The following is a 14,217-nucleotide window of genomic DNA, read 5'->3' as shown; positions in this document are numbered from 1 at the left end:
TCTTTTCTACTTGAAACTCAATATGCGGCTCTAAAATTACTTTTCAGCTGCGTGGCACATTCAAGCAGAATCTGAGGAATTAACTTCAGAGCCTCATCCATCCCCGCATGTGGCCTCCACAACCAGCCAGCTTGGCCTTCTCATCTGCGTTTCTTCACAGAATTCGTCAACTCGGCCGGCAATCGAACACATGCCGTGCGCCCAAATGGACTCTTCGGGCACATTACTCGCTAATGGCACCCTGATCTGCCCCCTCGGGCCGTAGGTGGAATTGGGCGAAACTGATTCAAGAGCAAGTAAGCGCGCGGCCGATTGATTTTAATGGGCCTAAACGGCACCCCGCGGGGCCGCAATTTGGAGACAAAAAGCTTCCAATGGCTTTTCAATGTAAAAGTAAATAATTTAATTCAAAAAATGTGAATGAAAAAAATTAGAAAGCCGTCAAGAATTTCATTATGGACTAAATGGACTCTAGCAGGAAGTTAAAAATTTTTGGGCAGTTGAAAAAGATGTGGAATTATTAAAAAAAAATCCTTAAAAAAATCTTCTAGCTGCATTCAAAATTTATTCCCTGTGACTATGAATTTCTGAAATTTTAAAAGAAAATAAAAAGATTAAAAAATTAATACTTCAAATACAAAAAAATATTTATACTTTTCTAGAAAATTCCAGGTTTTTAAATCCTCGTTTCTTTATATTAACTTAATTTTGTTTCAAATTAATAATTTATTTATTAGTTGTAATTTATAATATAATTGAGAATCTTTTAAAATTTAAAAATAAGTAGCAAGCGATTTAAAAAAAGGACTTGGAACTTATGAATTATTCAAATTTTAAACTTTTATAAAAAAATCCTTTTATCAATTTTCTTCAATCAATTGTGATGCCAAAATGATTAATGCCAATTAACATCATTGCCGATTCAAGCTCCGGTATGAGATAAGAAGCAGAGACCTTAGCCCATTTGAGCGAGTTATTTGTGCAGATAAAAATGACCGCGCAAAGACGCGTTCATTCTTGCCACTTTTCAACTCCACGCACATTACGAATAATTGCTCCAATAAAAGTTCTCCACTCAGCCGCAGGCCGTTTGTTTCGTTTTCAATTGTTCTGCAAATTCACATATAATTTTACGACCGATTGCTCTCAATTACCCAAAGCAAAACAGAAGCATAGCGAATATATGCGTGCAGAAACAACAAACGAAGATAATTAGAAGAGGAAAAGGGTTGTATAAATATCACTTTCGTAAATCAAAACAATCGCGAATTATAAAACATGCCGTGAGCAAAAGATAATTACCAATCGGCGTTTCCTTTTCTTGTCGTTCATGATGCTGCCGAGCAAGGAAGAGCGAGAAGATTCACCACCAGAAGCAAAACTGAACACACTCGGCCGATGTTCCAGGGGCGAATACTAATTAACCCAGAGGGACGCTATCGCGGCTGAGACATCGAGGAAAGGTCGGTCGAGCAACAGGTCTGGGGGAGATGCTGCCGCGCCGCGAGTGAGTGAGCGTGTGTTAGTATGCGGGGCACACAGCAGACACTGGCAAGCGACTTATGAATGGAAATAGCACCGCCTTGTTGCCAAGCCTCCTCCCACACCACTCCAGATGACAGACAAAGACCCCCTCCTGCTGACTGACTCGGTGCTGCTGCTGCTGTGAGATGCTACTCCAAAATACACACACAACATGCATAGCAGCAATGATAATAATCCCAATTATTCAGATCCCCTCTGCTCTGCTTTACTCCCTGCACCAACCGTTTGCATTATTTTTTTGTACACTCGTCGCTCTAATGGCTCCAAACGACGAGCACCAGCACCAGCAGCTCCAATTGGCATTTCGAAATCAGATGGAGCGGCAAACGAACAAGCCTTTTTGGTTCAACTCGCGGGGGATGCTTTTCTTTTAATCTCATTTTTTTCTATTTTGGGGTTGCTTTGTTTCCTTTGAACTGCGCCGAAATTAATTTGTTTCGGGTCTATTTTTAAGATTTGACTTTGAAAGGGAAATCCGTTGACTAAGAAAACACAAAGCGTACAAAAGTATGGTATAATTTTAACACTTATAAAATGAAGGAAGGGTTATGGCATGGAGTCAATATAACTTGGATGGAGAGATGAAATTAGAACAAAAAATACAAGGAAAGAAATTTGGTTTATAAATATGGATATTAAAAAAGTTATCATTTTAATGTCTTTATTATAAGAAACAAAGCTCATTATTATATTTTAAAATTTTAATTCGGGTAAATATTTTCTATTCATTGACTTAAATCTTTGAAGTATTTCTCAAATTAACTCATGTTTTTGCCCAAAGCATATTATATTGGGGTGGGTATAGGGTTCAATTTTCCGATAATCCAAACCAAATTTAGAGCGAAATTTGTTTGTATTTATTTCTTTCCAACAATAAAATAGCTATATTCTCTCCCAATAAATTAATTCCATTATTTTGAGATTTAAACATGATTTTTAAAATAGTATAGTCTAAGAATAAGGAATAATCAAAATATTGAAATTTATTTCTATTAATTACAAATTTACTTAGAATTTAATTAAGTTTGGATTTAATTTAGCCTCTCCCCTGTGATACAGAATAACAGTTCAAAAAATCACCGCTCTCTCTCAATACTCGATCCTTCCCGCAGGCATAGCAACACAGTGTCTTATTTTTTGCTGACACAATGCAAAAATAAACCCCCTTCGACCTTTCAACTCTCCAAGCTCCGAGAGCAGTCGAGGCAGCCAGCAAGCAAAATAAACCGGTGCCAATACCTTTCATCGACCTCTAAGCTTGCTTGCTACTCTCATTCATCTCCGAAATCATTGATACAGACGAGCTCCGCTACTTTTCTCTCTCTCTTTCTTTCTTCAGACTCGCCCATTTCAAGCACATACAGAGAGCGCGGCCGTAAACGCGGCGGCGTCTCTTCATGACAGAGCAGTGTAATCGCTATTTCGGTAGCTCTCGGCAGCAGCACTAGTAGTCAGTCAGTCGCTCTCAATTAGAGATGCTTCGAGGGAAAAAACGCGAGCCGCGCGACGCGTCATAAAAAATTATACACCAAAGAAGAGTTCGAGCGAGAGTCTCTCTCTCTCTCGCGAGCCGCGGAGATTCGGGGAAGAACTTAGCGAGTAAAAAGTTGTTTGGTACAAATTAAAAGCTGTTAGGAATGCTGAGACAAACTAATGACTTTTGTGTGCATGGCTAAAAATGAATGGATCAGCCCCCTTATTTCTATCTATAAGTGCGAGCGAGCGGTGAAAAATATATTCTGCGCCGGGGACGTGGAAGATTTAAGAGCAGCCTTTTGAACTCAAACGAGAGCTTTTTGTCGCCGCAGCAGCAGACAAGTGCCGAGAGACTTTAAAAACGTAAATTATTTCGAAGAGAGAAAAACAAGTTTTTGGCACAAAATTCAGGCGCAGAGAAAAAGTGGCGAATACTTTATCCAACAATATGATGTGAAAATTAAAAAAAATCTAAAATTCGCTTACAATTAGCAATTAACTTTGAAATACAAATTATTTGTTTTTATTTTTAATTTGGATTTAAGTTTAATTTTTTTTTAAGTTTCTTCCTTAAATTAATTAAATTACTGTAAATTTTTGTCCGTTTCAATTTGTGCTCCAAATAAATTGGATTTTTTATTGCACTTGAAAGTCGAAATCCAGTTTGGCTTCAATGATGACACTCATCATAATTATAGCCATCGCAGACATGAAGCGGCAGCACCAAGGCCTACTTTTGATAACAGAGCTATCAAAAAGTGAGCAGAAAAAGTGCGCGTCCAGTTACTCGCTCATGCAACAGGTTTTCCTCTCTCGCGCGCGGGGCGTGCAGAATTAAGAGAGACCTTTCACCCATTTGCTTTCGGCTCTCGATTTAATATGTGTAATTTTTTCCACTCGGTTTGAGCGGATTTCTCACAGCGTTCCAACCAGAGACGAATACAAATTCGAGTTAGCGTTCGTCGCTTTTCTGCTTGGCAACCACGCAACCGAATCTATATATTCCCCCTTGCTGCACCCTGAGCTCATGTTTCAGAGGAAGCGGTCGTCAGGTGTGCCCATCTCAAGTGTCAGATCGGGGTGGTTCCCACAGGGCTATATGGGCCACCGAATGCTGGTTTCCAAACCAGCAGCAGCTCGGTTATATAGAACTTTACTGCTGCTCATATTCATTATCAAATCTGATATAAACAGAAGAAAAAAACGCATCTCGACAAAGTTTCTAAAAAATAAAAAGAATACTCACCAGCACACGGCGCTTCTTGAAATCTGCGAAGCCCCGATCCATGTAGAAGTCGTCCTCGTCCGGCACAAAGTAGCCGTCGTTGATATCTGGACACACTGCTTTGGCCATTTCCAGCACCTGTTATCAACAGAAAAAAATGAATGATTAAAAAAAGATGGCTTGTTGGTAATTCGTGAAGTCCCCCCTTTTGCATGTCAATATAAAAACTTGGCAGCTTTTTGCTCCATGCAAGTTTGGCCCTATTTTTGTTCTAATAATTTTATTTATTTTGATGATAGTCAAGCACTTTTCAATTAGAGTTTTTCGCAGTTTTTTTGAGGAGTATAAAAATATTTTTATGTGTAATTTTGTTTTATTTAAAAATGGTAACTCATATTGTTAAAAAAAATATGTAAATGTATTTTTTAACATCACTCCATGAATTCTCAATTTGAATTGCCTACCATCAATAAATTTTTTTAATTAATAAAATTGTATTATTAATCATTACTTTATTTCTTTTTTTTTTAGAGAATATATTCTTATCATGATATGAATTTATCTCAAAATAAAGTTTAAATTTTACCCCATATTTATAAATATTATTAAACATCAATAAATAAAAAATGGTCACTAAAAAGGATCATAAAAGTTATGCACTTCAACAAAAAAGCTGTAAAACACGCGCACATTATCACCTATTATGGTGCTTGTAAATTTTTGGCTACCCAGCAATAATACTGCTACTTTCAAGTTATATGGTGGCTCCTGTCTGGCCCCTGGTCATAAAATGCAAACGTTTTTTTTCTATCCTCAACCGTCGCAAATGCACCCAAGGAACGCGTTGGATGTAAGAAAAGAGCAAAGAATGAATGGGCCGTGCATCTTCCTCTTTGAAGGGCTCTTTATTGCACCTGAGTTTTTTCGGTAGCACACAATTGAGTGGCCATAAAGTTTAAAAGGGGCCATTCTCAGGACATTAGTCACCTTTGTCGACAGCATCCCTATCCCTGGGAATTTTGAGCGAGGCGTGCGTAGACCTGTTTCTTTCCCACTTGGAACCCATGTAAGAAGTTAAGAGGAAAGCTATTGGATTAAGAAGGGTGTGAATGCAACTACCCCGCAAAGAGAAATAAATTTTTGGTCATTTTTTTTTATAAATTTATAATTATTGAAATTAATGATTATTTTGCTCCTATTACTTATTTAATACTTTCTTATTTTAAAAATTTAGTCCTAAAATGTTATTGTTAAAAATTTCTACATACGCAATGATTTTGATTTCGTTTTACATTGCAATTTATGATAGGGTGATATACGAACAAGTACACATAAGTTAATTATAGTCCAACCATTGGCTAAATAAATTTGACATGGACTGTATATTTTTTTTTCATTTTAAAGAATTAAGAATTTATATGTTTTACCATTTATTGAATTATAATATTTACTTAACCTTTTTGCTCTTCATCAATGTGAAAAAATCCCAGCATAAAATATAAATTTATAAAGCATTTTTGCCAATGGCTAATGGCAGAGTATTTCTTATTTTTTAATGTAAAAGCAAAGCGGGAAATTAAAATTTTCTGTTTGATTATTATTCTGAAACTTTCGTGTATAAAAATGAAAAAATATAAAAGACTCATTTTTTTGTCCCACGTCCGTCAAAGGGTACAAAATTGGTCTATTTTTAGAGCCTGAACAATTTCACCCGCTCAATAGCACCTTTCGTTGAAATTTCCTGAATCGCCGCGATATATAATATAGCACGCATACAATGACCTTTAGTGTGGGAAAATTTGGTCCATTTGGGGGAGAATCGGAGCGCAAACAAACGTCTCTCGTCGAGAGAGATGAGAAGAAGCAAAATTGATTTCACCCCCCCGAAAACAGTACGGTTCAGATTTTCCCATCGGCAACCCTGCAACAGCCCAAAAAGGGTGGGAGAAGATGTGCCTGCCGACAGGTGCGTCGGTCGCTTCGACCTGCCTGCTCTGTTTGCCAGCTGTCTTGAGTCTTCGCAGCATCCACCGCTGCTTCTGGGAAACAGCGATATATTGACCTCCGAGAGCAGCCGCCGCCGAATATGGTCGCGCGGTTTTTCGAGCTGCACTCAATGAGCTGCACTTGTTCCGAATGCATAATCGGCCCCTTTGTTCGCTTCATCTGATACACACAACACACGCGCGATTTAAAACGCGACCCGTGACGAGATTGCCGACGGATCAAAAAAAAATATGTAAAAAATGCGTGCTCCGATTTTTGGCACGTTTGGTGTTTCCAATACAATGAGAGCCCTCAGCTTGTTAAAAGCCCTGGTTGTTTCTAAGCAAAACTTGCCTGTGTATCATAAATCAGTGTTAAACTCAACTCTTGAATTCACAAGCCACGATTTCTGTTTTTGCTTTTTTTATACATCAGCAGGAAATCAGATCAAATATACCACATATATATATCATATATAAAAAAAGAAAAAAATGCGCCATGTTGTGTTATAATTTATTAAATTAGACCAAAATATAAAATATCAGTTTTTATTTAACAAAATAATTTGAATACTATGTAAAAGTCAAACTGATTAATATTTGATAAATTGAGTTCAAAATTACTTATTATATAAAATAAAAACATGCTATGAGTTTAAATTTTCTTAAATTCTTCTTCTTTTTTGCAGACGTATGAGACTATTTTTCGTTCGAGAGTTTTTTTTTTAAACCAGCAACGAGACCAAAGAAAGGTAACTCGTTTTGAAGCGAGTTAAGAGGTGGAATTAATTGTGGAAGATGAAATTTGTAAAAATTAAAAGATGCAGAAATTAAATTTGTATCTCTAAGAGGCCAATTTTATTTTGCATACAATTTCATTGTGTTGCAAAATTTACTATTTGTGGTATGTACTTTCCCTATATGGAGCTTATTGTTAGTGAAATAAGAGGAATCATTTATTGAAACAAGATATTTGAAATTTTTAAACAATTATTGAAAAAAATGTAATTTCAGTTAAAAATGTAAAATATATTGATTATGTGTTATAATATTTTGTTTACAATAAATGCGGACAAATGTTAAAACTCTCATGATTAATAATTTGATAATCATTAAAGTATTAATTCCTATTTATAATCATATAATAACAAAACAACTATTGATGATCTTTGAGCAAATAATTTTTTTTGTTTTTAAATAAATATTTTCACTCTTTGGCCAGATAAGATTAAGCTTTGAGCTCTAACAATAAATGTAATTATTAAGACCATTTAATTAAATTAATTGATTTTAATCCCATCAATTGACAAGCTGAAGTTCAAATATTATGTGACAATTTTTGTATTATTCAAATTATTCAGACACAATGTCTTTGTTTATTTCAATATTATTGTTGTCTGATTAATAACAGCTTTTATTTTTAATTAGCATGAACTTTAAACACCTCAAAGGCTAATTGAATTAAATGTTCTCATTGCGACGAATTAGTTACAGTAAAAGCGACGGAAATTCGCCCTTTTAAAGTGATGAATGGTCGGCGTGAGAACGAGAAAAATCACCCTCTCGGCGAATGTTCGGAAGGGCTGCTGGGAAAAATCTGTCTGCCGTTGTCGCATTTAACGCAAACAACGCCTGCTTGCGGCCGGGTGGTGCATTTGGAAACATTTTAATTAAAAAAATAAGCCGTCCGTGTGCTGGCGAGGGCTGCTGCACGGCGGAGCTGCGTGATTTATTATCGCACGGCCTCAACTTTCCTCCTAGGGCTTTTTTGCCGCTGAAGTGTTTCATATGGTGGTGGGTTGGAGGGTATTTTTTTCTCATTTAATTTTAAGGTTGAGCATCATCTCATCTCGGTGCAGCAGCCGATCCCCTCCCTCGCTCGCTCTCTCGCTTTATTATTTTGGTCCACCCCCATGTGCTCTTTTTCAAGGACATTCTCAGAGATCTCGTACCATAAAAAAGCCATTCATAAAGGCTGGCGGCGTTGCCGTTGCTCGCTGTGCAGCTGAAAAACCAGCAACGACCGAGAGGAGCAAAGTCCGCTGATGTAATGAATTAATTTCAATTTGAATGCGCGCGACACTCGATGTAAAATTTGCATGCATCAGCAATAAGAGAATTGTGTTGAAATGAAAACGCGTCGCATATTGTAATAAATTTATTTAAATGTATGTGCATTTGATCGAAGCACAATAATTTATAATAACTCTCTCGGTCTATTTTAATTTATAGGTCGGAGTAGGACGATTAGAAACGGTGCCAAATTTGATTCGAGGCCAACGACGGTGCCGTTGGCCCTTTTGCAAATATGTTTCAGTCAACTTTTTGCGCACGAAATTTTCGGCTGAAAAAAAAAACAGCAGCAACAGGTGCCGGACGGAGGGGAAGGATTGGAGGGTTTCGAACTCACCTTTAGCTCCGGTTGCCCTGTCGTCGGTCGCAGAGCGTCCTCCTGTGAACCCGGCGACTGGAATTGGGCTCGCAATTTGCTTAATATTTAAATTGCGGCCAATTACTTGCGTGTGTTCAGTGTGTCCTGTTCGTTTGCTGCGGTCCTCTTCTGCCCCTCTGCACAGATTTATTATTTTTTAAATTGAGGTAACCACCGCGGAGACGCGCCACCTGTCGCGGAGAGGCCAAAGGTATGGTTTGTCAAAAGGAATTTTTAGCCTTACGAATCGTGCATCTAGTGGAGGAAGTCGCAACAAGTTTCTTGTCTCCCGCTTTGTAACTTTTTAAAGTCACCACTTGATGGCGTGCCTGAGGTGTACCTAAAGGAGCAAGGAATTTTTCACTTACATCCTCTTCATCTTCATGTAACTGAACTAAAATTTAATAAAAAAATTGAAATAATTTATACTTCAAACAAAAAAGCTCATCAAATGCGATTAAAATTTAGTTTCGTGTTGTAATTTTGACAAATCTTTTAGCTCCTAACCTTACGCTTCTGTTCATTAAAATTCCAACTTGACAAACTTTTATATTTCCCTTTTTAATTAAATAATTTTAATTTTTAAATAATTTAGTGTATTTAAATCTCCAATAACAATTTAAACTTATCTTAACATTAATTCATAAGAATTATTTTGAATTTTAACATTTTTTTCTCTAATTGCAGGTGGTAAAATCCATCACGTTGGCACCCATTCAAGTCTAGCACAACATTGAACAATATTTTGCTGCGGCAGTCAAAGAACTCGAGGAGAACTTGAAAACTTTCCGTCTTTTCCGCGGAAAAGCGTGCAGGCAGGGTAATGCGGAGGACAGCCCTGGTGTTGTGCCTCGGGTTGAGCCTGGCCCTGGGCGAGGACTACGAGGTGGACTGCGGCACCCTGCGAATGGGCCAGTACATCTGTCCCGATCCGTCCATCGACCACATCGATCCGCAGACCCAGCAGCCCCGCAACTGTACCAAAGAAAATAAGGCCCTCGGTACGTGCCAGTCGCGGAAAGTTCGCTCTATTCAATTCTTTATTCACGCAGTCCGACTCGGAGAAAATTTTTATCGATTCGTACTGCGTCAAAATGATTAATGAGCTGTTCCTGCAGAGGAACTGAATTGTTCATGGTTTTCAAATTTGCCTGTGCCACACGAGCCACCGATCAGCCTGTTTTTATTCTGATTGGGAGGCAACAGCTTGTTATTATTGACGGATTTGAATGCAAATTAGACTAACATGTTCGGATATTGAAATATTCTTCGTTAATAAATTTCATCTATAAAAGCAACAAATTGTGACTGATGTTGTATATTTTAATTTCACAACAAATAGTAAAAGGTAATGGTACGTATATGAAGCAATTAAAAGTTCCAATTAACATTCAGTTGGCTCAGAAATTTGACATTATTTTTAATTTATTTTCAAAATTTCCCTTCTCATTTAAATTTGTGCAAAAATAATGTATTCTGTTTGAAGTTTAAAAAAATTAACCAAAACGAAATCCTGTCAGACTCAAAGATAAATTATTCATTGTCTGATGCCTTCATTAAAATTTCAGTTGCCTGCAGAGCTGCGCCCGGTATAAGATGCAAAGAGACCAACGGCTCTACTTTCATGCGGGACATTCCCTGCGAGTGGACGTGAGTTTGCACAATATTGACTTTCCTCCTTGCCTTGCCTCATTTTTTGGCAACCGGCACTGCGAAAATTACGTATAAATGAATCACCTTAAAATAAAAATGATTCATTTAATAACATTCTAAACTAATTATAAAAAAATATGAAAAAATTTTGTTCTCAAAAATTTATTTGTACTAACAAGCCTAATGTAAATTTAAACTGAAAACTATGAATAATTATGGTGTTTAATAGGATGTTTGAATTTACGGAACAAATTTTCATATTTAGGCCTGGTTTTCTTAAAAGTTTAAAAATACATTTCATTTAATTAAAGTAAACACAACAGAGTAACAATTATACTAATTTATATTTAAAAAAAAAAATTATATAAAATCAAAATTCTTCTTCCAAGTGTTAAATATTTTTTTCTTCTAATTGTTTGCATCTTTTTCAGAAATGGCTATTCCTTTGAGACGGCACTTTTATTATCGGTGTTTTTGGGAATGTTTGGCGCCGACCGCTTCTACCTGGGCTACCCTGCCCTCGGACTGCTCAAACTAAGCACGCTGGGCTTTCTGTTCCTCGGCCAGCTGGTGGACGTGCTGCTGATCGCCACGCAGGCCGTGGGTCCAGCCGACGGGTCTGCGTATGTTATGCCCTACTTCGGGCCCAAAGTGATCTCAATCCGAGTCGACAACAGCACATTCAAATTGCCCCAAGAAGACTGGCCCTAGAGTTGCTGCTAATCCATGTGTATCGAGAACTGCTCTGTGCGAAATTAGCGGCCGCCGTCGTCTTGTCCAGCACAATAAATCAACTTTTATTCAATTTCACTAGCAAAGCGCTTCTGAAGATATGTGCAATTCTGTATCAGAGCTACTAAGCACGAATACCCGATTTTAAAGTGGGCTTGTCTTTTGGTTCCTTCTTTAAATTTTGTCAGGACATAACATGCAAATAATTTTTCTTAGTTAGTCAAAGCTTTGGTGTATCCGATCATGTGTGTTAGTTAGCAAATTACCTGTACAAAACTCAGAATGATAAATTCACGCAAAATATCGACCTGGAAAGTCTTAGGTTAGAACTTAGAGGCTGCCTTAAGAGCAAAATTCGGAAAAGCTCTTGACGAATAATAACGAAGTTAAAATAAAAATTGACGTCCCGCGCGCTGATTGAGGCTTTGTTCCTTTTTGTATGGCAAGAGCATTATTAACAGGTATGATGATTGACTGCATTGCAGCACTATAATAATTATTTTGCTGCGTTTTATATTTTTATCGCTTTTGTATGAAAAATAATGTGAAATAAAGGAAAACTGGTCAATGTTGAGATGAGAGAAAAGTGTTTCTTTTTATAAGTAGCCGGCCAGTCCAAGGAGAACAATCGCATTCTTATCATGAGCTAATAAGTGGGTCTAGTTGTGGAGAGAAAGCGGCATTGACCTTGCAATTGCATTATGCGTGTTTGTGTGATCTACTGACTGGCCGCTTCCTCGTCGTGCGCCTCTGATTCAACGCTAGGAGAGTGTGCGCTGAATTTGCAAAAACCGCCGCACACTTTCAAAGGCCGGCCTGGCAAACCCAGAAGGTGTGAATGAACCGCAAGGAAGCGAGCTTCAAAAAGGAAGTTGTCAAAAGAAAAAAATATGGAAATGCCTTGAAGAGAAACAAAAGGCGACAAATCTGAAAGTGTGAAATGACATTATTCATTTTTTATAAAATATAATATACATATTTTTAAGTGACACGTTCCAGATACAAAATCACAAAGGAGGAAAAAATACAGAGCATATATCCTAATTAGAACTATTTTGATTTCACTTCAAGAGCATCAAAATAATAATTTTTTTCCTGAATTATGATGCTGAAAAAAAAATGGATTTAAATTCCTTACAAACTTTTAGTGTTTCTTTTTAAAGATAGCACTCAAAAATTGAACATAAGATGTAATATTTATAGAAGAAAGGAAAGATAGGAGAATGAATAAATAAAATGCCATTGCATGGTATTGATGGCATTACGTGCAAACTAATTTTGATTTAATCAAAATTTAATAATATGTATGATATAATAACTATTTGAAGAATTTCAAATAATTTTTTATTTAAAACATTAATAAATATTTTTTAATAAATAATAATTTTTTGGTTCTTTCATAAATATTAATTTTTCATATTAATATTTAATCGTAGATTGTTTTGCTTTTTTATTTCAATGTCATAATTTTAAACAATTTTTTCCCTAAAAACTTTGAAGGCGAATATAATCTCAAATAAATCTTTCAGGAAATGTATAATTTCAAAAGAAAGAAAATTGAGAAACAAATAATTATCAATTATTTATTACATTTGCTTCCTTTAATCGTATTTAGGTTATATATCCACTTTTCACGCTCAATTTGTGGGCGTAATACCGGCAATACCTTATTTTCTCGGTGCTGTCTGTGATTACAATTCTGACATGTATAGTGAAATTGACCCATTGCACATTTACGTATATGCGCACAATGATAATCAATCAATATCAATCCGACCGCTAGGAATAAACGCGACCGTAAAAAACCAACACGGTCTACGAAGGAAGAAGCGGAATTCATAATGCGCTCGCGAACGCCTTAATCATCGAGGTAAGGAGGAAACTGGTGCTCGAATTAAACACGGTGAATCTCACTTATGGCAAGCGTTTGGAAAGTAATCGGAGAGAATTTCACCTGTCGACCCCTATCGCGGCGCGGCATGCATTGAAATGCCGCGCCGGTCAGCTAGCATAGGGACGTGCTCGCGCGGCCAACAACAGGTGCGCGAGAATGTGAGCAGAATTCGGCCCGAATAAAAAATAAGAACCAGGGTAGAAATTCATTTACATAATGTTTGTGAGCTGCTTGGCACGAATTTTGGCCTTTTCACTGTCTCATGAGTCTCATGACACGAGTCGTCGAAAACAGGATAGAAATTTTGTTATTTATGACGACGGTCGCCTATCAATCGTTTGCCTGCTTTGGCGCTGAGTATAATTGCACACGTGTTTAAGTAGCAAAGGTGAGCAAAGGCACTCTGTGTTGACCCACTCCATAAATAAGTGATGGTATAGATTTCTTTGTATTCCATAAAGGAGCAAATAATTAAATAACACGTTAAAAGGTTTTTAATAATTATTGTAGATGAGATTTATTGAAATTTTGTGTGTATTTGAAGCTTTAATGAAAGAAAAAAATTATCAAAACCAATTTAACCATTTCATCTAAACAAAATTTTGAAAATTTTCTATCTGAAAGTTTTTAATCACTCATTAAGTTAATTCTAAAAACTTCAAATTTTCCACATTTTCATTACAGATAAAAAGTAAATTAATTTTTAAAATAATTGGGTCATAATATGCATACTATGCAGTAAATTAATGTGGAAAAATGTAGCTTTCAAGATTTCGGCCAGCTTTTGAATGAGTGATAAATTTATAAAAGTAATTTAATTAAGTTTTACATTTAATTGATTTAATACCTAATTTTATTACCTTCAGATTATAATGTAATTTCGCAGTTAGTTTTACACTTTTAGCTTTTTTTGAAGTTTTTGATGTAATATTAAAGTGTAGATATTGCTTTGCAAATTAATTAAGCCTCCTTAAATTAACCTCTTCAATGGCAGTGGTGATAAAAATTATAATGAATGTTATCTAAATCTGATTTGACAAAATAATAAATACACGACCAAGTAAAGAATAAAAAATAAAGTGTATTTTACGTAGCATTGCTAATTGTTGCCGAGCAACAGCGCATGCAAATGGATTATTAGATCAAGTAGCAGGTGTTAAAATGTTCCTAATTTAGTTAATTTACTACTGATGAACCTATAAAAAGTAAAAGCTTTGTATGTTTTGTAACACGCAAATTTAAATCAGGAAAGCCACTGATGCCATTGTCTTTTTAT

The 14,217-nt window shown here is 36.3% G+C and overlaps 2 protein-coding genes across 3 annotated transcripts in view; one reads left to right on the top strand and one right to left on the bottom strand.

Annotated features, from left to right (window-relative positions):
* Positions 1-8,810, bottom strand: part of LOC132197097 (protein C-ets-1) — a 45,324-nt gene extending 36,514 nt beyond the window's left edge. Inside the window, exons 1-2 of one of the 2 annotated variants that reach the window (XM_059620160.1) lie at positions 8,642-8,810; positions 4,268-4,384 (exon numbers count right to left, since the gene is read on the bottom strand). In XM_059620160.1, coding sequence (XP_059476143.1) covers positions 4,268-4,375 — 108 coding nt within the window. In that variant the 5' untranslated portion in view covers positions 4,376-4,384; positions 8,642-8,810. Of the gene's footprint in view, positions 1-1,302; positions 1,549-4,267; positions 4,385-8,641 lie in introns of those variants that run through there. The other variant, XM_059620161.1, reaches the window with a different exon arrangement.
* A 560-nt stretch (positions 8,811-9,370) lies between these two features.
* Positions 9,371-11,624, top strand: LOC132197098 (TM2 domain-containing protein CG10795). The gene is made up of 3 exons (XM_059620167.1): positions 9,371-9,663; positions 10,231-10,312; positions 10,747-11,624. The coding sequence occupies exons 1-3, from the start codon at positions 9,486-9,488 to the stop codon at positions 11,024-11,026; spliced, it is 540 nt and encodes a 179-aa protein (XP_059476150.1). The 5' UTR covers positions 9,371-9,485; the 3' UTR covers positions 11,027-11,624.
* Positions 11,625-14,217: the final 2,593 nt, after the last annotated feature.

This window comes from Neocloeon triangulifer, unplaced genomic scaffold, assembly GCF_031216515.1.
Source record: "Neocloeon triangulifer isolate White Clay Creek 2 clone unplaced genomic scaffold, ASM3121651v1 ptg000012l, whole genome shotgun sequence".
NCBI classification, from domain to species: domain Eukaryota; kingdom Metazoa; phylum Arthropoda; class Insecta; order Ephemeroptera; family Baetidae; genus Neocloeon; species Neocloeon triangulifer.
The sequence above is the reverse complement of the archived record's forward strand: the minus strand, read 5'-3'. Positions and strand labels throughout refer to the sequence as shown.